The sequence below is a fragment of the Thermochaetoides thermophila genome, assembly GCF_000221225.1.
Source record: "Thermochaetoides thermophila DSM 1495 unplaced genomic scaffold scf7180000011816, whole genome shotgun sequence".
NCBI classification, from domain to species: Eukaryota; Fungi; Ascomycota; class Sordariomycetes; order Sordariales; family Chaetomiaceae; genus Thermochaetoides; species Thermochaetoides thermophila.
The window spans coordinates 5,718,191-5,745,711 of NW_006383032.1; the positions used below are offsets into that span (position 1 = coordinate 5,718,191).

The following is a 27,521-nucleotide window of genomic DNA, read 5'->3' on the forward strand; positions in this document are numbered from 1 at the left end:
CATCCATTACTTTTGACAACTGGCCAAGAACTCTGCAAAATATAGCAGTGCTTCAGACAACATGAACGCAATTGACAGACTCTGAGCCAGAACTCAGCCCACACCAAGGATCTGGGCAAGTCCGCATAGATGATGTGGTAACACATTTCTCAAATAAGATCTTGACTGGAAATTGGGCAAACTCCAAACCAATATGCTGTTTCCAGGTTGTAAAAGTGTGATGATGTTAGTGATTGGCTGCTTGAGTCTCCTGAAGCCCCTTTTCGTTGCCTGGTCACTGGAACATGCACGAAAACATTCTTGGCATGTCACGGGGAAAAAATGGGGACTGCTTAATAAACCGAAGGCCTCCTCCGTGTCTGCATATGGACCGTGCGCGGTTGTAGATGCAGCCGCGCACAGACCCTCTTCCTGAGACTATAAATTATTGCTCACCCTCCCCAACATTTTCTTAGGTTTTCTTCCTTTTTTTCCTCAGCTCTCTTTGCCTTTTGGCTTAGATCAAGTGTAGTATCTGTTCTTTTCAGTTTAATCTCTGAAACTGCTCTACGGAGCAGAATCGTGATTATACTAATTTCTGGCACTCGGCGGACTTCCCTCTGGGCTTGCCCATGGTCGTCTGCCACAGTGTCCCTGGTATTACACTGCCTCCAGGTGACGCGACCTTTGCTTTTTCATTGCAGTCTTGGGCTGGGCTCAGGACGCGAGGAAGAAGTGTCTTGGGAGACTACAATGTCGTAGTTTCGCTCGTGAAGTTTGCTTGCTCTGACCGCTTGCTTTTGTGGCATTGAAGGGGAAAATGACAGGACAGTCTTGTCCCGCTTGCATCACAGTTCACAAGATGGAGTCTAAGTTCACGGCGGCTAAAAGTTTGTTCTACCTTTGCGTGGATGATCATTGCTTAAGACTTTTACTGTGTACTCCCGGTTGCATCAATCACCGGTTGTTGGGTGGATTAAGTATTCAGGGCCCACATAAAACTGCACCCCGCACAAGGTTGACAAGGTTGGGATGATCCATCGGTCCCTTGATTTATCAGCAGTCCCCGAGAATCTTGTCCATGTAAAATCATCTAGCCAGTGACTACGAAAATGGCGAGCAGCATCAGGATGACAACAGAGGATGCGATCTCATCCTTCCAGCTTTCCCATCGCGGAGGGCATAATTATGTCCATGTGCGCCAATGGGCTTCCTTTGAGAAGTCACTTGGCAACCCTTGGACTCCTGAGAACCCAGATGGAGTGTGAGTTCTGTCTTTGTGCCTGCCTTTCTGTGATGAGAATTCTCTAACCTTGGAAAGGGTAAACTTGAGTCTCGCAGAAAATGCCCTAATGCATCAAGAAATCTCCAAGTACCTCAATGAGAATGTGAGCGCGTTTAAAGTACCAGAATTGGTGGATCATTGACTTACCAGCTATTCAGCTTACGGTTGACCCTATATGCCATCTCACCTATGGGTTTGGGCCCAAGGGATCTCCTCGACTCAGGAAAGCCCTTGCTGCCTTCCTAAATTCCAACTTCCGGCCTCGTACTCCTGTTCAGCCCGATGAGCTTGTTGTTTTGAACGGTGTGACATCTGTTGTTGATACCCTTACATGGTCGATCTGCAATGAAGGAGAGGGGATAATTATCCCTAAGCCATTCTACACCGGGTTTGCCGTGGATATTCAAACACGGGCCAAAGGCGTCATTGTTCCTGCGTTGTTCCAGCCTCTGGAGGAATACCAAGGCTTTGACGATGTCTTCAGTGCCAGTCACAACATCAAGGCCCTGGAAAACGCACTCAAGGAGGCCGAAGAAAAGGGAATCAAAGTTCGGGCATTCCTCCTGACTAAGTAAGAAACATTTGCTTCCCTGAACTCTGCAGCTTTTACTAACACTTGTCGACCAGTCCGCATAACCCTCTTGGAAGATGCTATGTAAGCCATTCGAACTCAGCTTAAAGGAACAAGAAAAGCTCACATTTTCTAGCCGGTTGAAGCAATCAAGGAGATTGCACGCTTCTGCAGTCATCACAACCTCCATTTGATCAGTGACGAGATCTATGCCAACTCAGTCTTTGACAATGCCCAGACACCGGATGCCATCCCATTCTCCTCCATCCTATCATTGGATCTTGATGGCATCATTGATTCTCAGTTCGTCCATGTTGCCTATGGTGCAAGCAAGGACTTCTGTGTCAATGGCTTGCGGCTTGGCATGCTGTACACAAGAAATCAGGGTCTGCTTGGGTCAATGGCCAGCAATAGGTAAGCTCTCCTGATGCGTTAATCACATCAAAGGCACCAAATATTAACAGTTGTGCAGCATGCTTCAATGGCCGCCCTATGTGATCCAAGATGTGTGGGCTAAAATTCTGGAAGACGAAGAGTTCACACGTAACTTCTTTGCCACCAACCGGCAACGCCTAGGAACTCAGTTTGCTCGGGCAACCAAATTTTTGGATGACCATGGGATCCCATACTACAAGAAGGCGTAAGTCGCCAATACATTCCGTTTCTGATCTAAATGTTGTGGCTGACAGATACCCTTAGGAATGCTGGCATGTTCATTTGGATTGATCTCAGACGTTTCTTGGTGGGATTGCCTGCTGGTGCAGATGTGCCAAATCTCTCGATCCATCGCCTGTCACCCGAAGAGAAGCAGGAATACCAGCGTAGGGAGAAGGAAATCGGCAGTCGCCTCCGGAAAAACGGAGTGGTTATCGCATTGGGAAGCAACTTCTTTACTGAAGAGTTGGGATGGTTCCGCCTGAGCTTCACAGCAGTGAAGGAAGCTTTAGAAGTCGGGCTTGAGAGGATCTGGAAGACGCTGCAAGAAGTGGAGGCGTCGGGCTGGAATTGAAGCTTTTCTTGGGTTATAGAAGAGTTTAGACTTGGATAGGAAACTTGGGAAAGGTACATGATACGTTGTTGGTTATGTCTTAAATTGAATTTTACATATGACCATCGGTTTGCAAATATTCATTCAAGCCTGTTTGGGAACCATGCAGCGCCCCATGATGCTTGGGGCCTGCCAGGCAAGCAGATGAACAATCGACCCAACTGTCAGGAACTGGACCCACTGGATGAGAAACACTTGGCTGTGATTGGCTGAGCTTCAAGTGGCAGCGGGACACTCACGACGCGAACGCGGGGTAGCTTGGGCATGGATTTGACTACCGACCCTCAGGAATTGCGAAATTCCCCGATCTTCATCAGCATTGCATCACCAACCCTCCAAAGATTTGCTGAGCTTCAAAGTCAACGAATGTGACCTTCATATCCCAAACAGCCCGACCAAGTCGCCGGTCTCAATCGACATGGCTTATATAGCTCCGATTCACAAGCCCACCAGCGTGCGGCTTGCCCTGCGCTGTCAATTACTTTCAGAGGAAGAGGAAAGCCTGGTGCTTGCGTATGAGTTCCCCTTGTCGATTTCCCCTTAGATCCTCGAGCTCCAAATTCTAATCATTAAAGGTTATCAGGAAGGCCAATCGGTTAGAGATATGGCAGCTCTCGGAAGGCAGCTTGAAGCTAGTTCACTCTACCACCGTCCATGGCACTATTTCGATGCTGCAGAAACTCAGGCCCCGTGATTCGAAAACCGACCTCCTCTTTGTTGCCACTGACCGATTTGACTACTTTACCCTGCTATGGAACCCTCAGACATTTCGATTAGAGACTGTGAACTCATACAAGGACCCGGGCGAGCGTTACATGCGGGACAGTCAAAGCCAAGACCGGTGTTTGGTTGACCCGTCAGGTCGGTTCATGATTATGCACCTTTGGGAAGGGGTTTTGAACGTCTGGCGAATGGGTCACCGAAAGAATAATGCAATGGTGCTCGAGTGGATGGAGCAAGTTCGTCTGTCTGAGCTCTTCATCAAGGCGAGCACGTTCCTCTACACTGAAACTGGACACCCAAAAGTTGCCTTTTTGTACCAGACCCGAGCTGATGCGACTGACGCGAAGCTTGCCACATATCGGCTCACTTCTGATGATCGAGACACTGTTGCGTCTCAATTCAACCCTGAAAAGGACAGGGAACTTGATATGGAAGTGCGCGATTCCACTGCTTCTATGCTTATTCCTGTCCGGAAGGTCGAAGAAGAGGTGAAGCGACACAATGTCCGCCATGTTGAGTTGGCAAAGGCACATCTTGGTGGTTTGATCGTGGTTGGAGAAACGCGACTCCTTTACATTGACGAAGTTACCAAGGCGAAAGTTGAGTCGGTCTTGAAGGAGCCCTCCATCTTCGTCGCGTGGGCCGAGTACAATGTGACTCACTACTTCCTAGCCGATGACTATGGTCACCTCCATTTGTTGCGTATCAAGACAAATGGTGTTGTCGTCACCGGCATGGAAGTCTCTCGAATTGGAGAGACTTCACGTGCAAGTACCCTTGTGTACCTCGGCGATAATTATTTGTTTGTGGGTTCACATTACGGCAACAGTCAGCTGCTCCGGCTGGATCTGGAAAACCAGAACCCCAAACAGAGGCTGCAGCTTATTGAGTCATTCCAGAATATCGGGCCTATCTTGGACTTTGCCATAATGGATATGGGGAATCGCGGTGATTCGGGACAGCCTGGCAATGAGTATTCATCCGGACAGGCCCGAATTGTTACGTGCAGTGGCGTACACAAGGATGGAACGCTTAGAAGCGTCCGAAGTGGAGTTGGACTTGAAGACATCGGAATCCTGGCTGACCTCGAGCTCTGCCGCGGACTATTCTCTCTTCGTTCTCATGGTTCACTCAAGACGAACATCTTGGTCATGTCCTTTCTGACCGAAACCAGAGTGTTTAAGTTCGATCACCAGGGGGATATCGAGGAGCTAAGCTCTTTCTGTGGGATGACTCTCGACCAGCAAACATTACTAGCTGTGGATCTTCCGAGTGGACAGATCCTCCATGTCACTCCTGCTGCCGCGACCCTTCTTGATACCGAAAGCGGTGTCGCGATAACATCATGGACTCCCGAAGAGGGCAGGTGTATCATTAACGCGTCTGCCAACGCTGAGTGGCTACTTTTGTCTGTTGATGGCGTTGGGCTTGTATCATTAAGCCTATCGAATGACCTGCGAATCTTGAAGGAGAAGAACCTAAATCAGAGCGATCAGATTGCTTGCTTACATGTCCCTCCCCAGTCGAGCGGCATTGGCGTGGTTGGCTTTTGGACCTCTGGTACCGTCTCTATCATCGACCTTCACACTCTAGAGCCCATACATGGAGAGTCGTTGCGAACGTCAAAAGACGACACTTCGATCCCACAGGATCTTGCATTAGTGCAACTTCTTCCTCCTGAGGTCTCCGGTCCTTTGTTGTTGATCGCAACGCAGGATGGCAATGTGGTGAGCTTCAATATCTCATCAGACTACTCTTTCTCGGGCAAGAGGAGAGTTGTCCTGGGAGTCACGCAAGCAAAATTCCACCTCCTTCCTCAAGAAAACAATCTGTACAGCGTACTCGCCACCACCGAGCATCCTAGTTTAATCTACGGGTCCGAGGGGAGGATCGTGTACTCGGCAGTGACTGCAGAAGAGGCTGCCTACGTTTGCCCGTTTGACTCCGAAGCTTTCCCTGATTGCGTCGCCTTGGCCACAGATTCCCAAATTAAATTGGCTCGCCTTGACCGCGAGAGGAAGACCTATGTGCGGTCGCTCCCCTTGAACGAAATGGTTCGGAGGATTGCCTACTCGCCCAAGGAGAAGGTTTTTGGCCTAGGCTGCATCAAGCGCGAGCTGGTAAAGGGCGAAGAGATTGTCCAGAGCTCTTTTAAATTGGTCGACGAAGTGCTCTTTGACAGGGTTGGGAAGTCCATAGAGCTCGGGTCGCCGTCCTATACAGAATTGGTTGAGTGTGTCACCAGAGCCGAGTTCATAGATTCATACGGCAACCCAGCCGAACGCTTCCTTGTTGGTACGAGCTATCTGCCTGACCCAGACTACAGCCCAGCTCCATCCCACGGCAACCCAGAAGCACGTGGCCGCATCCTCGTTTTGGGCATCGACAGCGACCGCAACCCCTATCAGATTCTGAGCTACCAGCTCAAAGGTGCGTGCCGTTGTCTTGCGGTAATGGACGATGGCAAGGTCGTTGTCGGACTCACTAAGGCGGTTACTGTTTGCGAATACAAGGAGACCTCTTCAACGACTGCACAGCTCACAAAATTGGCATCTTATCGCCCGTCAACTTATCCAGTTGAGATAGCGATCCATGGAAGGACGATTGCCGTTGCAGATCTCATGAAGTCGATCTCGCTAGTCGACTATATTCCGGCAGAAGAAGGTGGCCAGGCCAAGTTGGTCGAGCGGGCCAGGCATTACCAGTCGGCTTGGTCAACCGCAGTGGGCTATGTGCAAAACGGGCTGTGGCTCGAGGCAGATGCACAGGGTAATCTTCAGGTGCTCAGACAGAATGTCGACGGCATTACTGAAGATGATCGGAAGAGGATGGAACTCACAGCTGAGATCAATCTGGGCGAGATGGTCAATCGCATCCGGAGTATCACAGTTGAGACTTCACCCGAAGCATTGATCATCCCGAGGGCGTTTTTGGGCACCGTAAGTTCTTATATACCCCCGATGCACGAGGTCGAGCGCTTGAACCTCGCTAACAAAGTACTCTAGGTCGAGGGTGGCATCTATATGTTTGGCACTATAGCACCACATGCTCTGGATTTGCTCTTGCGATTCCAGGAAAAGGTGGCTGATGTAATCAAAGCCGTGGGAGACAGCGATAATGCCAACTTCCGATCCTACAGGGCATTCAAGAACGCTGAGAGAGTTGGGCATGGTCCGTTCCGGTTCTTGGATGGCGAGCTGTTGGAGAGATTCCTCGACGTCGACGAGGCAATTCAGGAGGTCATCTGCAGCGGATTGGGTCCCACTGTTGAGGACATGAGGAATATTGTAGAGGAGCTGCGGCGCATGCACTGAGACTTGTAGGAAATACCTTGTATGAATTGAGTATAATGTAATGGCTGTGGCACTGGGGGCACGCTGATAACTGAAATACGAAGTTTAATCCGTAGATACGGTTCAGCTAGGACACCAAGGTTGGGTGGTGGCAATGGAAATGGGGTTGACAATGGAATTTGCACGCTGTTTTGAAGATTTTGGTGGTTTGATGTTTTATTTGCCTTCCGGCGACAGAACTTTGGGGTCTCTTAGAGGTTGTCATCCCAACTCTGAGCGGCCCGTGGCGATGGTGATCCTGGAAATGAGACGATGGCTCGACGTGCCAGCAGCTGGCTGACGGCTGCGGAAGATTTCGGATGGAGGGGCAGCCAATCAGGGCGTCGCTAATTGACCGATGATGCCTTAGGCAACGTGCAAAAGAGCTTCCCTCGGGCCAGCTCCACGCCGGGAAATGTGGGAACGCTGGACCCCGTGCTCGGCCCAGAAACGAGCGCCTCTTCCAGAAAAACCTCAGTCCACCGACCTCGACTGGTCTCTTTGTTCTCCGGCGTCCGTCGACAACACCATCCCGCGCCTCCGGTCTGCTATATACTCTCTCATCCTCGCCGACCGCTCCCCCCCGCGCAAATAAGCAGCCCATTCCAGCCGATAGACCTTCAATCGCAACAGAAATCAGGCAAAATGGCTCCCGTCTCGACAGTCTCGCGCGCGCTCGCGCGGTCCGCTGCCTTCCGGCTCCCGACCAACGCCGTCCGCGCCATGAGCACGACCCCGGCGGTCTGCGGCTCGGCTGCTTCGTCGACCTTCCAGAGCCCCTTCAAGGGCGAGAGCAAGACCACTAGGATTCCGGACTTCTCGAAGTACAAGACGTCGGGCAGCAGCACCCAGAACGCGCTGATTTCCTACTTCATGGTCGGCACGCTCGGTGCTATCTCCGCAGCCGGTGCCAAGTCCACTGTGCAGGGTAAGAATTTGCTTGGACATATGATGTCGTGAGGGGTGTGGAGAGTTATGGCAAGGGCTACTGGGCATTCGGGAGGGGGAGGGGCAATGGCGGGGGTATTGGTCCAGGACTTGGTGGCAGATGTCAATTGCGATTTGGGGGGGAAGAATTTGGACATGGGGCTAACGCATTGGTGTCAAACAGAGTTCCTGGTCAACATGTCCGCTTCTGCTGACGTTTTGGCCATGGCCAAGGTCGAGGTCGACCTTGCTGCCATTCCTGAGGGCAAGAACGTGAGGACACCTCAATGCTGTCCTTATATGCTGTTTAGCATAGAAACACTCAGTCTGACGCAACTCTTCTCTTCAGGTCATCATCAAGTGGCGTGGCAAGCCCGTCTTCATCCGTCACCGTACCCAGGCCGAGATCGATGAGGCCAACAGCGTTAACGTTGCCTCTCTCAGGCACCCCGAGACCGATGACCAACGTGTCAAGAAGCCCGAGTGGCTCGTCATGCTCGGTATGTTTTGTCCCCCGATCCCTCAAATAGAAAGAGTGGGATATTGGAAAGGCGTTTTAGAAGGTGGCTAATCCGTGGTTTTGCAGGTGTCTGCACACACTTGGGTTGCGTGCCCATCGGCGAGGCTGGTGACTTTGGCGGCTGGTTCTGCCCTTGCCACGGTTCTCACTATGACATCTCGGGCCGTATCAGGAAAGGCCCTGCTCCTCTGAACCTCGAGATCCCGGAGTACGACTTCTCGGAGGATGGCACCAAGCTGATTGTCGGTTAAACGCAGCCATTTCGTCCAAGAGCCAACTGACGGAAACGGAATGGACGATGTATCAGTACAGTAGGGGGGTCGGGCGAACAATGGTGAGAGAGAGCGTTGCAGGATTCCGGTCACACCGCCATATAGACCATACCACCGCGGAGCAAGCCTGACTGCTGCATTAGTTTGGCATTTTTTTTCCTTTGTTTCCTCTCTTAGACTTGTTCTTCGACCGCGGCTGTACAAAAACGACAACTTCTTGGAAACACTTGTCCCGAGTGATGTGCTTGATGGATGACATATGCTTGCTGATACCATGTGTGCAGAATTGAAGAGGATCGTCTTTGATTCCCAAACCTTGGCCTCTCCAGGTTTAAGCCTTGTTACAATAGATGATCTGCGAAGAACGACATACCTACACATTTCCTGCCAAGTGAGCCAATAAACTTTGTTTGAGTTGCTGACAGAAGGCTTTGGTATCATGGTGAACCGTTTCTTTTCACTTTTGATCCTGCCGGGGGGAAAGCAGGTTCGTTGATCGCTACGTGAACCACAAACCCCGGCCGAGTCCTGGAGACGATCAGACAACTCTCACTCGTCGCAAGCGATCTCCGTTTCTGATGCCACCCTCGGCCAACAAAGCTTCGTGGGTTGCTTAAAGCTACAATCCGGCATATCATGAGGACATGGAAGGACAGTTTCCCTGGGTGATCAACGTTCGCTTCAACTGAGCTTGGGTTCACAATCCTCGTATTACCGACCGAGCCAAGTTCCAAACAGTCATGCAGGCTATCCCGATATCATATAGGTAACGGTTTGGCTCATTCAGAGGGACAGTACGTCTAACATGCTATTGACCTCGTCACCTTTTTAGGCCAATCTGGCTTTTGTGACTACAAAACCAGTGGCAGGTGGCTGCATTAAGGATTCGACATAATTGGTGGTTCAGCCCTATCTCAGACAGCCTGGGCAAGCTTGAGAAGCTGACATGATTCAACCCATCGATAATTGGAGCCGGAACCTCATCAGCCAACTAAATTATCGAATCCTTTAACAAAGGAGCATACATATCTTGCAGGTCCGTTTCTTACAAATCTCCCGGGGCTTTACATCACCGGCCCGATTTGTTGTCATCCCGTCCTTCCACTTCTTCAAGGCCCGGCATGCTCCTCGCTCTCGTCTGATGTCTGGCCTAGCCTCTTCCAGGGTGGCCGGATCTCTCAGCCGATTCCTCCGCGATTGAATAATCCAGCTGGGCCCAGAACAGTCGTTTAGATCAGATAGAGAGCCGCTTACGATGCTCTGTTGCTGCTCATGTCGCTGCTCATGTCGCTGCTCTAACTGTTGTGTTTGAGGAATTCTCCGATAGCTCCAGGCGTCTCACCCCAATAATTGGGCATACAATTTTGCAGGCGATCTGATAAGCGCAGCCGAGAGTGAGTACCCCTCATCAGGGCTCTGCCAAGCCATGAGGTTTACCACCGTTTCTGGAGCGTTGATGCACCCAAACCCCCTGTCAGCCCGAGATCGAAAGTGGGGCTAGCCACAACCCCCTGGGGGGCTGATGGGTCAAGACCCTTGCATGCGGCTCCTGACGCACGCTTCCCACTCTCAGACAGGGTTTCTTTGTCGAACTTGAGACTGGAGATGTGCCATGTTCCGTCTGATCTATGTGTTGTCGCCGAGGGCTTGTCGGCAATGGCAACTCTCGCCAAGCAAAACCACACCGTCGGAAAGCTCGCCTACGATGTCATTGTGAGAAGCGACTTAACAGTCTTACTCTTAACACAATTGGGATTGTAGTTCAATCCAACCTTCCTATCCTAGACCCTATAGCTATCCTGATCCATGTCAAAGCCTGCACTCATTGCTTCAAAGCTGAGGGCTCCTCTCTCTCAAATGGCTGATTGGCATTCACGCAAGATATGCATCCTAATGGGATGTAGGCAGAAGGATAATGTGCACTCAAAATATTGACAAGCAACATCTGTGATCGGATGGCAGCTGTCAGATTGACTGTCATCACAGATCCTAGATCCCATCTCCCAAGACGAGACAATCTCTTGCGTATGCCCTGTCCAGCTCGTGTTACGCCAAGGGAGGACAAAACTTGTGGCACTCTAAACCAAAGTCTCATTCGCAAATGCCTCTAGACATGGGGGACAACGACTGACCGCCGCGGCTGGGCCCGCGCTTGCTGGTGTGATTGAGCATGCCTGGACAACATTGAGCTAGCCCCTTCTTTCCGGAGCTCTCTCGAGCCGACGGCTAGCCGCCCAAAACACTGGCTCTCCAACCTGGCACCGACCGGGGCTTGCTACCCTAGCTTGGTTTGTATGCGTTACGATCACCAAGGGGCATATCCCCTTGGCAGCAACAGGAGAAGATCAGAGCGCTTGTGCCCTGTATCAATGGCACATCCAAGCGGGATCGCACCGCCAAGGTAGGATCAACATCGTCTGCTGGGCCGGCTCTCACTGGGTATATATGGCAGGCTGAATCTGTCCAAGCTCTGCATTGTTTTACCTTTCTCAACACGCTCTCCGATCTTCACTTCGTTCTTTTAAAGTTCTGGGAACTGTTTTGTTTCTATTCTTCGTACGCTCTTTTGCAGTTTCAATTCTTGAAGGCCGGCCCTCCTTCTTTTCGACACTACTTTTACTACATTATCCAACTGTTAAGCGTCGATCGCTAGTCTCTTTCATCATTCATCATGAAGTACGGAGCTGCGCTTCTGGCCGTCGCCGGTCTGGCTTCGGCTCGCGAGTTGCCCTGGGCTCTCATGCAGTTGGGGAAGCGTGAAGTCCCCCAGGAGCACTCGCACGAATCTATCCTCCGTGCCGCCGATGCGGCCCTCAAACTGAACAACCCCCTCGAGATCGTCGACGCTGTCTTCGCTCTTCTCGGCAACGCCGCTGCCGCCCAGGGCGCTCCGAACGTCCAGAACTTGGACTGCCTGCAGCAGATCGTCGCCGACCAGGCCTTCACCAACGCCAAGGCTGCTGGTGATCTTGACGGCATGATCAACGCCATCTTGTTTCGCGCCCTAGAACGCAATACCCTCAAGGTTGGCCTGGCTAGCGAGCTGTGCAACGAGACGGCCACCAACCCCGAGATTGCAAATATCCAGCAGCACCAGGATCCTGCTTCACCCAACGCTGCTGAGATTAACAAGCAGGTCGAGCTGGAGGTCGCCAAGAGCCTAGCTTCCATTGGTGCTGATCCATTGCTGGCTCTCAAGACGGCTACCTTCGCTCCAGGCGACGTAGGTTTTCCTTTAAGCGCAAGTCAACAGCGACAAAGTTTATTAACGTTGCCCAGGTGAACGACCCGACTGCTAAGGGTAACAGCTGTAACGACGAGACTGATCCCGTTGGTTGCATCTTCACTCTGAATCTGGCTGTTCCTGCTGCCACTGAGGAGGAAATCCTGGCTGCTGTCTCTGGTGTCGATTCTGGCGCTGGCAATGGCGACGATACTAATGTTGATGATGGTACCGATGGTGCCGATGGTAAGTCATATATCACTTTCCATGTTCGCCTAGCAGCAACTAACTCGTCATGAGAATGCGAGGCCATTGTCGACGATGGTTCTGGCAACGACACCGATGCTGGTAGCGATGCTGGTGCTGATAACGACAATGCCGACTCCGGCAGCGGCAACAACGACAGCGCGACAGGCACAGTCAACATTCAAGCCTTCACCGGTACCCTGGGCGGCCCTCCGCCGCCGGTCGAGAGCACTCCCGGCGCTGCTCGCCCGTTCTCCGTCAACGGCAACACTTTCTTGAACGCGGCGGCCGCGATCCAGCGCTCGTGCGCCATCCAAAAGAACGCCTGCGCCAACGCCGCCAACTCGGGTCAGCTGCAGGGCGGCACGCAGCAGTGCGACCAGCAGGAGGCCGAGTGCCGCGCAGCCAACAACCTGCGCAAGCGCCGCGTCCCGGTGACTGAGCGCCGGCAGTTTGGCGGTCAGCTGGACTTTGGTTCCTGCGGCAGCCCCGCCATTCGCTTCGCTGAGGGTCTGGACGGGCGTAAGGAGGCTAGCTTTCAGAATGTGAATCTACAGGACTTCAATCACGGGTCGGCGCTCAACATCAGGATTATTGCGGATTTCACCTGCCAGCGGCTGCAGAGCTCGTGTAAGGCGCCTCAGGAGACGGTGCAGGCTTGCCAGGCTGGTGCCCAGGCGGCTCAAGGCCAGAGTGGGCAGGCCGCGGCTAATGCGTTTAACTCTGCTTTGGGTGTCTCGGCTTAAGGGATTTGGGATCGTTTGAAGGTAACAACGGAGGATACCGATGTCATGAGGTTATGATTCATTAAAAGCATTCGAACTACGTAGTCAATGAAAAGAACATTTTCCGGCATTTCAATCCGCTGTATCATTGAAAATTATGAATATGCGGTTGCCGTGCTAAACTTCGCTCTTCTCCACTAGGCACACGGCCATTTTGCGAAGTCCAAGGACTCTCACTGAGCTCCATTATAGGGGATGTTGCACAGATTATCTTGTTAAGCGTTTTTGCCTTACTTGTGGTATCAACAGACCGAAATCATTGACAAGCAACTCCCCGGTGACAATATCTGGGTACCAGTGAGAAGACCCGAGCTGGGAAAGGTGACACCATTGTGCTCTGTACCTACCCATAAGCAGCAGAGAGCTCGGCTCAGATCATGGTATCAAACCAAATGGGTTATAGTTGTGGAACAAGGGGCACAAAGGATAAATTTGTCAAGAGCGGAAACGAAATCTTAGGCTACCCACTATGATCTCAAGCATAATGATACTTACGTCGATCGAACAAGAGATGCATGCGGGGGATTTGCTGGAGATGCGGTTAGAAACGCCTTCGTGTAACTTTATAGGGTGATGAAGTCGATCGCGTAATCCAAGGCTCGAAAGGATTTGCGTTAGTCAATAGACCTAAAAAAAAAAAAAAGTTGGTAACGGAGGAAGCATCGAGTGTGATGATGATCCTATTGAAACAAAGATGGAAGTTAAATACCAAGTCTTATGGTCAAATCTGTGTGTGATGCAGTGTAATGCATGCATGCCGTCTGACGAACCGTCTTCCATGCCACAATTTGTGAAATGGACCTTTAATGGGAATGACTTTTCCAAGGATGGATGGACTTTTGGATCCACGTTGGAGGCGGATGATAGCCGACCTGACTAGAATGACCCAGCTACAAATAACAGAAGGCGGCCGCCCAAATCAGCTCTCCCGTTAGAACATTTCCCACAACGGGGGCGGAAGAACAGGCCGACTGGCCGGGGGCTTGCGGCGTGGACTCTGCTTCTGTTTGATGCCGATGTACACGATCCGGCGCGCAGGGTTGCCGACTGTGATGGACTTGGAATCAAGGCCGTAGTAATCCGAGATTGAGTGCGTAAGCCAGCGCCTGGGAAGGTAGGTGAGTAAAACACACGGGTCACCAAACACAGGGGATATGTAGGAGTGAGGAAGAAGACGCACTTGAAAGCCCCGCTAGCATCATCCTCCGTCTCCAGCACCATCCCATTCTCAACCAGCTGGTGCCCTACTCCCTGCTCCGATGACAAAGCTCCCTGCTGCTGCGTCAACTTCGATGACCCCTCATGAACACTAGCGCCAGCACTACCACGCCTCAGCTCACGCCGTCCCTTAAACACAATCTCATCCTCGTCTCCCCCTTCCGACTCATCCGACGGCCGCTTATTATCATTCGAGACAATTTTCTCCTTCACACTAGCAGCCAACAACCCCCTTTCAACAACAAACTGCCTCACCGGCTCCTCGAGCACACGTAACCAGGACTTCACAGCCGGCGTGCGCTTAGCCGTGGCACGCAGGTCGCGCGGGACGTGACCTACGGTAGACTGTGTCTCGCTCTTGTCACCACGGCTGGATTTGGACCTTGTTGTTGGGGCGCTGCGGGCCTTGTTATCCCAGTACTGCGCTAGCTGGTAGGGCACGGGAGGGAGGATGGGATAAGTCGGGCGGATTTCCCAGTCACAGGGGAGGGGTGGTTGAGCGTTGGGGACACCAATGAGGTGGTCTAGGAGTGAAAAAGGTTCATGATTAGTCCCGTAATGACAACATTCTGCCGCTCAAAAAAATGAGGGGCATTTATCATCGAGCAGGGAGCAGGGCAAGGGATCGCGATGTACCATTCTCCCACCGCCTCCTCTGGCGGCTACCTTCTTTCCCCTTCAGCAACGCCTCACGCTTCCGGAGGCTGTCGCGACGGGACGGGGGCCGGCGAGGCGGGGTAATGCTCGCACCATACGCATCATCATCATCACCAAACTTAACACCACGCAACTTCATCTGGGGCGTGGCGCCGGGGTCATGGTCCGCTGCCGAGCGGTGGGGGGCTTGTTCGTCGAGAGGGATAGACAGCGCATTTCCAATTCCACGAGCGACTGGTGCAATGTTCAGCGACTCGAGAGCAGCGATGGTCCATGCCTCGATGTCGACTGTGGCGGTTGAGGCATTGGAGAGCGAGTGATGGTGTGAGTTGTGATGGTCAAGGCTTTGGCTGGGTTGGAGGTGCGCGTATTGCGTGTGCTCCTCATGATGCTCCTCGTCTGAGGTTTCGGGAATGCGAGTGATGGCCATTAGGTTCACTTATGCGGCTCGAAGAGCATAACTGATATATATATATATGGCTCGCAATATCGTATCGGGATGTGTATACGCGCACAGCGTGGAGTCGTGGTGTGGCGAGGAGACCGCGATATGCGAACGTCTTGAATCTCGCGCAACGGCTCTCAGCGTTCGAAGGGGAGTAGGACTGAGAGGGGCCAGAAAGCCAAAAAAAAAACCGATTTGAAAATCTTAACGTTGACCAAAAAAACCCTGTGGAATGGCAGAGGCCTCGATCACTCCTCGACACTCCTTACGGGGCGCTTGATGTTTCCTGACTTCTCAAAGGAACAAAGTGTCGGGATGTAATCGACAATGGACATATCCATTTGGGCAGTGGGGCTTCGTGACACATCCCGCCCGCATTATCGCTGAACCCTGATGTTCATGACGCAGCCAATCACAGAACCAGCGCATGCGACCCCTCGGAGTGTGCTCCGCCAAGCGGGGAACCTTCCGATGGGCCGGCGGACGGGGAAGAAGCGCGGTGCAGCAGCGATTAAGTTGTCGACAGCGTGCCAGTGATCTCGACCGTTGGACATACGTAAGCGACGTTGCTAAAAGAGATTCGACAGCTGGTAACAGACAGCACACAAAGATGTTGGTATAAAACGTAAAATAAAGTTCATTTCATATTTTAGACAAACGTCACCAAGAATATGTGGCAAAGTTAATAATTTGTACGGTTAGATGCATATATCATCATAGCCTGATAGTATCCTTCATTAAGTCCATACCTTATCATATCCAAGTCGGCCCAAGATATTCAAAGCCCAAACTCCACGCTAGAGCACACCTGTTAACCAGTCCATTCATTCTGTCCCAATCCATTGAAGCTTTTCCTGAGCTCCTTTCTCCCATTCTTGATCACAAATATCGGCATATTGCTGTTCTGGTTGCCACCAGACGAGGTGCCAGCACCTGCACCAGTACCAGCACCACTGGTATTAGGCCCGGTCCGTCCTCCCTCTTCGATATCCTCTAACCTCTCCATGCCCATCGGTCGTCCGGTCAAAAACTCCGCAACGCTGTTCCTCACACTCACCAGTGCATCACCATTCTTTCGCCCGGAGCTGATCTCAGTCATCCTTTTGTTACCTCTTCGATTTCCGTCTTCAGACGATGTCCAAGACGATGGCAACCAGGTCGTAAAAAAGCCAGGCGATTGATAACCACCCGACTTCTTGCCTTTCCCATGACCACGCCGCCACCGCTTGAGAATGATAAACGTAACGGCGATCAGGGCAACAGCAGCAATACCACCGACAACAGGGGCAGCAATCCAGGCCATCGATGGAGAGGTCTCCCTGGTCTCTGGACTAGCTGTTTCGGGAACTGCCGTGCCGCTAGATGAAGTTGGTGCCAAGGTAGGCCCCGGGAGGAAAAACGAGGGCAGCGCTGTCGTCGAAGGTGACTGTGTGACGGACGCGTCTGCCGTTGACAAAGAGGGCTCGACAGTCGACGAGACCCCGGTGCTGCTTCCTGGAGGAGGAGTGAAAAATACGACACCGTTTCCAGCTGCTGACCCGACAGTCGACGATGGGAGAGGAATTATCGACACCCCTGGGTCGGATGAAGGCTGCCCGGGGTTTGCTGGTAAGTTCGGCAACATCCCTCCACCTGCCATGGCGGAATCGGTACGTCGATCAGCAGCAACGGCGCTCGAGTTGGTCACCATGGTCTTGAGGTAGCAGTTCTTGAATCCAAACTCCTGGCTCGGGTCAAAGGAGAGTGCAGCACACCCCGTCGTCGCTGCGCATTGGTTCAGGCAATCCTGAAAGGTTGGGGCAAAGTTCTGCACCATATCGAACCCATCAATGATAAAGCCGCACAATATGTTAAATGTCGTCCCCAATACCGACTGAACCCCTCCCAGCATCGGACAATTCGAAGTGGCCCCTGGGAAGGACCCAATTGCAGAATCGAGTCGCCTTGAAACCCGGCGTTCCCCCTCTTTCAATCTGGCTTTCAAGGTACATCGCGAGCCGTCAAAAGACACACCTTCGCATTTTGGGTGAAAAGAGGAGCAAATGTCAACACAAGTGCTAAGATCGAAAACGTCTGACGTAGTCAATACATCTCCCGGCAGATCGGTATTGCAGAGAACCGTAAATTGTTGGAAGGTGCCTATCGTTGTCCCATTGCCGCTCGGGCAAAGAGACGACCTCTGCCTTTTGTGTATTGTCGTACCAGACAACGGAAGGGAACCAGCCGGGATCATTGTCGTGACAAAGGTTCTGGAGACAGAGGCGTAGGTGCAAGTATCAAGACACGATGACTGCTCATTAAAGTCCGGCATGGAGATAAGAACCAGCCAGACATTAGGGGACGCGTTCGTAGGTCAACAATGTAAAGTGTCGTAGAGAGGACACAAACTCAGGAACAGGTCCCCCAAAAACGTGGTAGTATCACCCAGTGTCCTTCTTAAAGAACTTTTGAGTCTAGCTTCGGAATTTCGACAGGAAGCCAGCCCGATATCAGGGGCCAACAGTGTGTATCGGCTCGCTTGAGCCTCGGAACACCACTTTTCTGATCGACTTTGTGTTGGAGGGCCAGGAACGGTAGTTTGAGACCCAAGCCGAAGACAGACCAAGACCGTTGATCTGTTGCTCCAGCCAAACTAACATGCGCTGCCACCTGCGCTTTCGGTGTGGCAATTGAACAGCCGCATTAAAACGAGGGCTCGGCTTGGTGTTCCAGGTGCGGAGATCCTCGCAGCAAGTCGTCTCCTTCCGTGCCCCAGCCGAAACCAGGACCAGCCGCAACCGAAAGCTGGAAAAAGTCCGTCCGCAGCGTCAACCGTTGACAGCCGCTGGAAGATGCCCAGTACTGTCTGATATTTGTTCCTTATCAATAGGGATGAAGCGGCAACTGGATTTCGACATTCTGCCAGAATCTCAAGATCTCGCGAGCAGCAAAAAGAGACCATCCCGTTGGCTTCCGAGCAATGCGTCGCAAATTCGATAAAAGGCAAAATACCCAGAACATGTGATAACCAGTAGGGCAGGCGCCAGGAACCCGAAACGCCTCACAGCATCTGCAGCATAGCTGTCCAAGTTGATTGCACGCAGTGGCTCTTGATGACATGCGAAGGTGTAGGCTTCGACAGCAAACGCTGTGCGATGCCCGTGCGCATGTCACAACGAATGTCTCGGCATCTGCATGGGGCGCAATCCCCACGATCGGTGCCCCTGCCCAGACAAGGTTTCCCCAGAAGAGACTATGCACACTAAAGCCGAGGAACTGTCACTTGACAGTGACTAATCATTTTCTCTTGCGGTACTAACGTGCAGTTCGACGCGAATTGACCAGCTCGCCGTGGTGAGAAAACTTGGTTGCGATTTGACATTGATATGAGTATCCTATGCGGTTGACCAGATCGTGATGTAAAGAGGAATGATATCGAACAGAGGCTTATGATTCGCAGCGATCATATTTTGAATCGAAACAGTCGGTTATCGAATGGTGGTATGCAAGGCGTAAGCGTTGGAGCACGGCCGAGAGCGGAGTTTCGTCATGATGGCAAGTTCGCAATTTCCATTGCAGCCGATGCGACAGTCATATCCCGCCGAAGGCATCGGTTACTTAGAATTTGAAAGAAATGAAAATCATCTTCGATCCAATTGGCTTGGTCGTATATCGGAGAAATGATCGGGATGCTTACCATCCAGATCCTATCCCAATTCCTCATCCCAACTCCCCAATGAGAAAGCGAAAAGATTTTTGAAACTACCAGATCCTTTTCATCCCTCATGTGGAGATTTTCAAGCTTCTTCCTCGTTAATGATGCAGTTCTCGCTGTAAAGAGAAGGGTTGGCGTCAAGCTGGCGTCTCAGTATCGCCCTGATTTCGGCCTCTTCTTCCTCAGAATCATCCAAGTAGAAGTTTCGGCCAGCCCGAGTCGCCTAGCCTCGGTTGGTGTTGTAGTTTTGATGAGAGTTGCCAGACCTCGGCCGCCTGAGAAGAGGAGTGGTGTCGGTCGCGGGTTCGCTGGGCCGGGAGGTGACATTGGGATCGGAAGCCGAGGAAATCTGGGGAGGGGAGCGATCGTCAGAGTTGTTGCCGTTCGAGTGCGGCCCAGAGTCATGACTGAGAAGTGGTTCAGGAGAGCCAGGACGATCGAGCCTCGCGGCCTGGATCTCATAATAAATGGCCAAGCATAAAAGGATGCCCTGCATCGTCGCCGTCAGGACAAAGATGCCCCACGAGCTCCAGCCAGCCCATCCCAGGCGGAGGAAGAGACTTGTTGCGAAAAGGTAGCCACCAGGAGTTTGCATGCACATCATGGGGATACTCAGGCTCCCTACATGCTTCAAGTGATAGGTTGTCCAGATCTGAGGAACATACTGGATGGCTGCCAAGATGGCGGCCATTACGCCCAGCATATCCGCCCAGACAGCCAGGTAGTCTCTTTCGAGGGTGGAGAGAACGCAGGAGATGACAATGACGGCGAGACCATGCAGGATGGTCAACGCCGCAACCAGCAGAGCTGTCTGCCAGTTGGGTTGGTCTTCATCCCTCTCTCCTTCGAGGTCGCAGATACCCCCCTTGTTATAGGGGAAGAACACCAGGAACAAGATGAAGCTGTTGTAGCGAGCGTTAGCAGAGGGGCGTTTAACAATGGGCATTAGCCGCAGGCTTTAACAGCAGGAGCCAACCCCAAGCATAAAGTAAAACACCAGACACCAACAGCGGGCATTAAAAATGGGCGTTAGCAGTGGGCGTCCACAATGGTCATCCACAGCGATCACCCATATCGGGCAAGGCCATCAAGGTACTCACATGAAGGTGAAGGAGGCCCACTGGACCCCAAGCTGGGCAATGCCCAGCAGGCCGGCGACGCAGTGGAATGTCTCCAACTCCTTGCAACAGGCGACGTCCTGCCGCGACTTCGGCAGGAGGAGGATGTTGGCGAAGGCCGACGTCGCTGACGTCGTGCCCAGGAGGACGAAGTAGGGCGAGATTCCCTCGGACGAGCGCCGCCGGATGATGCGAATGTGCTGGGGTAGATAGCTCACCAGCATGCCGATGACAATGAAACTGCAAATCTGTCAGCTGCCAGCTACGAGTGAAGCTACAGGGGACGGTAACTGTGGACAGTATGGGTCTGAGTTGCGGTCATACATTGAGATGAGGAGGTTCACGACGCTGACGTCGCGAAGCTCCTCACAGCGATCAGAGAAGAGACTGGTGCTGAGCGAAGCATCCATCTTGTCGGACGAAAGAGAATTCATGCTTCATCCGAGCTTTTGAGCAAGTCGGCAGTCGATAGATGCGACCGGAAAGGCACTTGCAAAAGCGATGGCTATCGTTGATGTATGGGAGAAAGCGACAGCCGGCCGCAGCTTTATCGGACGGATGCGCTTGTTGGAGGCTCGATAAGCGGGACGGATGCCAGCTGGCAAGCCTGCCAGTTGGAGAGCTATGAGCGGGCGAGCTATCGTCAGGTCTCCACTCATGTGGGTCTACAGGGCTGCAGAATAGTGGGACTGCTCCGCTCATTGATTGGTCTGGTTCCAGTGGCCAAGATCTGCGACATCAAGGTATTTCTTCATACATTTTCACAGTTGAGATACATCCGCAAGGCATCATGCGAAACATCCAGTCACAATAGAACTCTTGGAAATAAACAACAATCTTGTGTGAGCTGCTTCACTTCTATTCATCCAACAGGCAAGCGTTATCAGAAGCAAGTAATAATAAGTGAAGCCATATATGGATCCACCATCGGTCAATCTCCTTGCCTCATGCAACAACCCAGATGGATCTCGTCCATCAAAGAGATGTGGTCCCCATCAACACTCTCCATTCTTTAAGAGTGTACAATGGTATGGTGCTTTTTCAATTGCTATCTACATGAAGACATAATGATACTAATGCTTCACAGGTCCGCTGATGGCACAACTCTTTTCACTTCATCCTCTTCAAACCGTATTTGCACCTTTGTTCTCCCCGAAACTCTCCTTGAGCCACGCGATGCACCATTAACACTCACCTCATACTCAACACTCACCCTCCCAGAGCCAACAAGTGCCATTGCCTCTTGCCCTTACTTTGCTCTCGAAAACCCCTCAACCCAAGTCTTCCTCACAGCGAGTACCGACCATCCAATCCATCTTCACCATGCCTTCCCCTTTTCACCCTCATTCAATAACAGCATGGACATCGACAATGATGACAACCCCACTCCCAACCAATCCGACTTCCCCAAACCCCTAGCCTCCTTTCACCTCATCAAAAAAGAAACCGAAGCCTACCTCCCCATCGCCTCCCTCATCTGGCCCGCCCCCGGCACCCATTTCGTCGCTGGCACCATCAACCGAATCGACATCTTCGACGTTTCTCGACCAGACATCTCCCTCAGCACCCAGCCATTTCACACAATCCCCACGATCCCATCAACCAGATTTCTTACGAAAGGTGGCGGAGTCGGTATGCGCGGGACGGTCTCAGCGCTAGACGCCCATCCCGGGGTGAGCGAAGGATGGGGTTTCATCGCGGCAGGCACGTGGACGCGGAACTTGGGCCTATATGATCTCTCTCAGGCGGGGCAGTGTGTGGCTACGTGGAGTGTGGCGCCTGCGTCTGGGGAGCAGGGGATTGGCGGGAATGGCATTGTGCAGGTTATGTGGTCACCCTGCGGGAGGTATCTCGTTGTCAATGAGAGGAGGTCAACAGGGTTGTTGGTGTACGACATTCGAGGAACGCATCAGCTATTGGCTTGCTTGAAAGGTAGAGATGCCCAGACAAACCAACGGCTGAGCTGCGACGTGTTCCCTGGGACTGGGAAGGTCGGGGGGTTCGAGGTTTGGGCCGGCACCAAAAACGGTGGGGTTGTTGTCTGGGAGGGCATTGGCAACCAAGAAGGAAGCATAGAGCCAAGCTGGGATTGGGAAGCTCATCAAGCAGCTGTCGGGAGCACAGCTTTGCATATGAGCGGCTCCGTAGTTGCGACATGCTCCGGCTCATGGGAATTTGTGGATGAAGACGAGAGCAGCGAGAGCGAGAGCATAGACAGCTCAGACAGTTCTTCCAGTTCTAGCGATTCTGAAGATGCAGAACAAAACTCAGGCAAGAGAGTACTGACTTCCCGTACTAGGATTGTTGTTCCTGAAACAAGCCTCAAAGTTTGGAGCATTGGGTCGAACACACCGCCGGAGACAGACGAGGGACAAACCAGTTGATGCCCATACTCGCACTGCTTACCTCACCAATTACCAACAGTACTGGGAATTTCCGTAATCGGTCTTCCCCAGCCACATTTCATTCCCAGATGTCAGGTCCTCTGTACACTCCAAGGTCTATATCGGCAATCATGTTTTCATCAACATCTTCCGAAAGAGCATTGAAATCGCTCTAGGTAGTATTAATACATCAAGATATTGTGCATCATCTCAGCCTCTCATCCATTTGCCCTGCCCATGTCCATTGATATTCGGCTCTCTCCTGATCTCTCCTGACACTTCCTTGATCATCAACAACAGCACCTTGCATCCAGGGCTCATCTATGACCTCGCTCACGCGATCCAGTACCGCCCGACCCCCCAAGTCCTTCGCGAACAGCTCAATCCTTCTCTCTCTCGACATTTGCATAAACAACGGAAGCCCATACATTTCTCCCGGTCCACAAACCGCAGGCTTCCCATCCGGAGCCATGAGCTTCCCCAACACAAGCTGCGCAGCAAATGCATTCATTCCCACCCGTCTTAGAAACACTTCCCACATTGTCTCTACTGGGAGCAAATAATTTCGGAACGGCTGTCCTTCAGCAGGATGATACTGACAGATAATCGCAGAAATCCATTTAGCCAGTGTCTCGAACCCACCGCCCACGTATATGACCTGCACAACGGCAGTACCTCTCAGTGCTGCTGCAAAACCCTGAAACTCAGCTAAAGCATTTGCATCTGCTCGTGATATTGGGCTGGCCGTTTCGCTGTGCTTGTTGTTCTCCGAGACCAGAACTATCAAGCGAGAATGACGACAGGCAACGTTGGCGGTGGCACAGCGAAAGTTGTCTGTCGATTTTGCTGCTACCATGCTGTTTGCTCCTTGATGGATGGGCACCGGTCTCTGTCGGAGGTTGATCATCGTGGTTAGCAATATCCCCGTCGCTGGAGAGACAACGATGTCTGCCTCATGAACTTTGGGAGCCGAGTCTAAACAATGGAGATCGAGTGGTCTGCGCGTAATAAGTTCGATACTTGGAACGAACTGTTTTAGGTGGTTCAGGACCATCATGGAAACAGTAGAGGAGACAACAACTCGTGGTGGAGTATCTGGTAAAACAACAGTCGGCGCAAGTGCTGGAGTGGGTGTTGAAGCAGAGGCTGATGTTTGAGGGCTAGAGTTAAAGGTAGGCTGGGCTTTTTTGAACGTGTCTTGTTTCTGGAAATAAGAACTATGAGTGAGTTTCGGCCTCTTTGGGAAGTTCATGTCGAGAAAGTTATCTACAAGGGAGGAGAAATCCGTATATTCGGCCATGACTCCCTTCAAGACGTTTGTGGAAGGAATCAACTCTGAGCTGAAGGCGTCGGTGTCAGTCTGATTCTCCTCTTCAGCCCTCAGTCTCTTGGTTGGCTGCTTCTTTTGGATTTTTTCACTGATTTGTCGCTGTTTGATATCCAGGAGGACCATGAGATCAGGGGAATTGTGCCAGTCATTAAACGCACAGTGATATGATGTGTTAGCTGGGGAGGAGAGACTCAGAGGTTGATCATCTAGTGCAAATAGCGTTGATTGTGGTTTCTTGGGAGAGTTTTGCAGAGTGAGATAATCATCCTGATCATCATCATACTCGTTGACCTGGAAGATCGCCAAACCTGGGGTTTTGTAGACATAATCCTCACTATGAGGAATATCATCATCCGGGATTGGCGAGAAGAAGTCCCCGAGTAACCTAGGGTCTTCATCAATCTTTTCTTCGAGCGGTTTCATCTCCTTCAGATGAGCGATAGGTGCCCAAACCATTCTCTGCTCAGCTGCACGGCTGTAAGTCCACTTTACTCCTTGCCAGTCTACCGGCGTATTCTCGCGAATCCATCGGAACACTGTTATCGCATTCCAGAGATTCAGTTCCCACTCGGAAGCCGGAATGGAAAAGTCCATGACAGGAACAGTAACTCTGACCGTAGGGTCAAGTGGCTGGGGCTTCTCCTGTTCTGCCCCCCTCGTCATTTTCTCCTCACTCTCGAGGAAAAGCTTCACCAGTTGGCCAGTCGGTCCCTCTGATTCAGATGTGATATCGCCGCTTGTAATCAACGCTGTAGCCGGCGCCAGCTCGCTCGAGTCCAGTAACGGAATCGCGGTCGAAGCATTGGCGTCGTCATAGCTAGGCAGTAATGGGACATCAATCTTCATATCTCTCGAAGCTACCAGCGGGGAAGAAACTTCGAGCGAAACAGAGAGCTCCCCATTCTTTATCATCTTCGAGATATCGATGTCATCCTCACATTCTTTGAACACGTCGTTCTCAAGCGCTTGGGCCCAAAACTCGGCATCGGGAATCAGTATTCTGGCTTCAGCACCCTCGATTTCTTGACTCAATCTTGAACTGGGATCCGAAGGCACTGGGATCTGGCAGGTATCGTCATCCGGAACGAAGTATTGCTCAAATTGCTCAAACATTGGACTCAACGGAGGAGTCATTGGTCTGCGCGCCCAGAGCTTGGAATTTCAGCCATTAGCATTGCCTTGCTTATCAGTCTCTTGACGAAAAACCTACCCCAGGATAGCCTGCAGCACTTTCGTAAAGCTGTTGTTGGTTTTCTTCAGTCCAGTCGGACTTGATAGTTTGTGAGATATACCAGAGAATATCTCTGGTTACATTTAGCTTCTCATTCTCCACTGATTTCGTTTGCTCCTTGTCTGCCTCAACCAGAGCCCTTGGGAACTCCAAGCCTTGTCCTTGCTCCACGTCATAAGGCTCAAGTGGTAGACTAATATCAGGCAAAGGATCTTTCATGAAGTTCCTCACCTGACGCGCCAGTCTACGGCAATCGAGGGTGTGGTCGCTGTATAGCAGTGGAGGTTCTAGTTTCAAGCTTGCTAGTTCAAGAGTAGTGGAAAGGCATTCAGCCAAGAAAATTTCTCTGATTTGCCGTTCTTCGCACTCCCTACACGTCTGCTGAAGGAGTTTCAGTGAGCCAATTGATATGTTCCACTGCTCAGGCTCTGGTATGATGGGGAGAAATTCGCATTCCTCGAGCTCTGGCCCTTCAATAAGTTCTCCTGGTCCAAGCTCAATGACTGACGGGGCGATGATTGGGTCATTGTCTATCAGTTCTGTCCAGTCGAAGAACAAGCTGTCGACTGTTAACCCATGGAGTCGTGCATACTCATCTGCCTCCACAAAAGATACTGAAGAGATGCTAGGACTGCATACCGAATCTTCGCAATGGAGTGACCCCTTCAAGGAAAGAAGATCTTCCCCTGAGTTAAAGTCCATTTTCCAATTGAAAAACCTTGATGACATGCATATGGTCTTCCAAGCTGTTCACCTAGGTCACGAAAGTAGACATGCTAAGTTGTTTTTCAGGTCAATTTCGGTGTCGACATTGACCTGATCCCTGCTTGGGCACATTTTGAAATTTTGTCCTTTGTTCTTTCCTTCTCCGGTATCCGTATGCAAAGGTACTGTAAGATTTTGCGACTCCCGTTTAAGACGTACAATAACTTTTTAGAAAGAGCGATTCAGGGGAAAATGCCTGCACTCAGTGAGCTTTGCTTGGCAAAGAAACTTGAAGCTCAAAATTTCCAAGATGTTATCATCATCATTATCGCTGACAAGCCAAGGCTGAAGTACCCTTATTCACTTGCAGAACCAAGAAAGCCCTTTGATGGAGGAGGGCCTTGATAAACTACAACCGGCTTGACATTAGCATTCCACGTCTGCTCTGTTGATGAGGTTCAGGTTTCTCACCTCTGTGTCCGTATGTTGCGTAATATATACCACCAAAGATCAATAAACCCACAAACACAGTGCTGCCATAATTCATACTTGCTCCTGTTACGGGCAAAGTCTGTGGCATAGAAAAGAGTACCACCTCAAAAGCAGTCCACAGCAACGCAACCATGTTGACAGGCCATCCAACTGCTGCGCCCATTGTCCACGGAGCCGAGTTGACTTCATTCCGTCCATTACAGACGCTTATGGCGATCGGAATAGCGTTTGCAATAGCCAGCGAAATAACCCCAACTGATACGAAGGCAAGAAAGGCCGACGATGAACCTATATTGATCAAGCTAACCAACATCTGTACCACTGTTGTGAGTACAAGTGCCCAAAGTGTGGTTCCTAGGCGTTTGTCGACTTTGCTCCATATCTGGTGCAGTGGGAGCGCCTTGTCTCTTGCAAAAGCCCAGGTGCAGCGGGAGGTGGCAACGGTAACTGAGACGGAACAGAAGAATGTTACGACGAGGACTAAGATCGTGAGGGCAAGCCCACCCATTGCTGATCCAGTTACTGCAGCGTAAAGGTAGGGAAGAACTTGACCAACTGGAGCTTCAATGAGATATTCCGGGTCTGGCATTGTTGCACATAGGGGAATGACCTAAGGTATAGTATAATTAGCCATCCTCATCAAAGCGAAGGACGAAGTGCGCGGATGCAAAAAACAGGTTCGCATTTGCGAATGGCTTCTGTTTACTTACAAAGAATAGGCCAACCAATCCACCCATTGGGATAGACCAAGCCATTGCTCTTGGTAATTGTGTTTCCGGGCGAGAAACCTCCTCCGCCATTGCAGAAACCATGCCCAGCCCACAAAATGTGTATGAAGCAGGCAGTATCCCGATGAAATACGAGAAGCCTTTCCAGCCTGATAAACCTGGATCGTAGCCGACGAGAGTCTCTCCAACTGATCTCCTTCCAGCTTTTGCCTGGACTGACAAACAGATCAAGGTGACTAGAACTGTGACTACTGTGAAAGCTGCACCAACAGTATCGATCCTAGGCAGCAAGTGGTTTCCGTATGCGCATATGAGGAATGTGGTGCCACATATGACATAGAACAGAAGCAGTAGCTGCCATGGTTGAAGAGTAATCTCCTTATGGAACAGTGTCACACAAGCCGCTATCAGTGAAGCAAACCCAAAGTTGGCGGATAATGTTCCTATCCAGGCCCCAAAGAGCCAAATCCAGCCGCTTAGAAAAGAAAATCCGACGCGGTATCGAGAAGGGGCTAGTTGGAAAGACCAGTAATATGGTCCAGCAGAAGTTGGGTACCTCGAAGCGAGCTCGGCGAGAGAGAGGGCAACGCACTCGTCAGCGAGAACAA

At 51.5% G+C, this 27,521-nt stretch overlaps 9 protein-coding genes across 9 annotated transcripts; 5 read left to right on the top strand and 4 right to left on the bottom strand.

Annotated features, from left to right (window-relative positions):
* Window positions 1–1,331: 1,331 nt before the first annotated feature.
* On the top strand, window positions 1,332–2,844 carry CTHT_0036500 (putative aminotransferase class I and II family protein; the record flags this gene model as incomplete). Its single annotated transcript, XM_006694015.1, has 6 exons — window positions 1,332–1,367; window positions 1,423–1,835; window positions 1,892–1,919; window positions 1,972–2,249; window positions 2,308–2,475; window positions 2,535–2,844. The coding sequence occupies 6 exons, from the start codon at window positions 1,332–1,334 to the stop codon at window positions 2,842–2,844; spliced, it is 1,233 nt and encodes a 410-aa protein (XP_006694078.1).
* Window positions 2,845–3,551: 707 nt separating this feature from the next.
* Window positions 3,552–6,920, top strand: CTHT_0036510 (uncharacterized protein; the record flags this gene model as incomplete). Its single annotated transcript, XM_006694016.1, has 2 exons — window positions 3,552–6,545; window positions 6,612–6,920. 2 exons carry the CDS (start codon window positions 3,552–3,554, stop codon window positions 6,918–6,920), a joined length of 3,303 nt encoding a protein of 1,100 aa, XP_006694079.1.
* Window positions 6,921–7,583: 663 nt separating this feature from the next.
* Window positions 7,584–8,636, top strand: CTHT_0036520 (uncharacterized protein; the record flags this gene model as incomplete). The annotated part of the gene is made up of 4 exons (XM_006694017.1): window positions 7,584–7,866; window positions 8,050–8,138; window positions 8,215–8,365; window positions 8,452–8,636. The coding sequence occupies 4 exons, from the start codon at window positions 7,584–7,586 to the stop codon at window positions 8,634–8,636; spliced, it is 708 nt and encodes a 235-aa protein (XP_006694080.1).
* A 2,692-nt stretch (window positions 8,637–11,328) lies between these two features.
* Window positions 11,329–12,872, top strand: CTHT_0036530 (uncharacterized protein; the record flags this gene model as incomplete). Its single annotated transcript, XM_006694018.1, has 3 exons — window positions 11,329–11,880; window positions 11,937–12,126; window positions 12,181–12,872. 3 exons carry the CDS (start codon window positions 11,329–11,331, stop codon window positions 12,870–12,872), a joined length of 1,434 nt encoding a protein of 477 aa, XP_006694081.1.
* A 970-nt stretch (window positions 12,873–13,842) lies between these two features.
* On the bottom strand, window positions 13,843–15,216 carry CTHT_0036540 (uncharacterized protein; the record flags this gene model as incomplete). The annotated part of the gene is made up of 3 exons (XM_006694019.1): window positions 13,843–14,017; window positions 14,092–14,653; window positions 14,766–15,216. The coding sequence occupies 3 exons, from the start codon at window positions 15,214–15,216 to the stop codon at window positions 13,843–13,845; spliced, it is 1,188 nt and encodes a 395-aa protein (XP_006694082.1).
* An 826-nt stretch (window positions 15,217–16,042) lies between these two features.
* Window positions 16,043–17,047, bottom strand: CTHT_0036550 (uncharacterized protein; the record flags this gene model as incomplete). Its single annotated transcript, XM_006694020.1, has 1 exon — window positions 16,043–17,047. One exon carries the CDS (start codon window positions 17,045–17,047, stop codon window positions 16,043–16,045), a length of 1,005 nt encoding a protein of 334 aa, XP_006694083.1.
* A 2,101-nt stretch (window positions 17,048–19,148) lies between these two features.
* Window positions 19,149–20,453, bottom strand: CTHT_0036560 (uncharacterized protein; the record flags this gene model as incomplete). The annotated part of the gene is made up of 3 exons (XM_006694021.1): window positions 19,149–19,827; window positions 20,026–20,283; window positions 20,368–20,453. The coding sequence occupies 3 exons, from the start codon at window positions 20,451–20,453 to the stop codon at window positions 19,149–19,151; spliced, it is 1,023 nt and encodes a 340-aa protein (XP_006694084.1).
* Window positions 20,454–21,401: 948 nt separating this feature from the next.
* CTHT_0036570 (putative nucleotide-binding protein) lies at window positions 21,402–22,427 on the top strand (the record flags this gene model as incomplete). Its single annotated transcript, XM_006694022.1, has 1 exon — window positions 21,402–22,427. One exon carries the CDS (start codon window positions 21,402–21,404, stop codon window positions 22,425–22,427), a length of 1,026 nt encoding a protein of 341 aa, XP_006694085.1.
* Window positions 22,428–23,276: 849 nt separating this feature from the next.
* On the bottom strand, window positions 23,277–25,515 carry CTHT_0036580 (uncharacterized protein; the record flags this gene model as incomplete). The annotated part of the gene is made up of 4 exons (XM_006694023.1): window positions 23,277–23,316; window positions 23,459–24,909; window positions 24,968–25,290; window positions 25,497–25,515. 4 exons carry the CDS (start codon window positions 25,513–25,515, stop codon window positions 23,277–23,279), a joined length of 1,833 nt encoding a protein of 610 aa, XP_006694086.1.
* Between the last annotated feature and the right edge of the window lie 2,006 nt (window positions 25,516–27,521).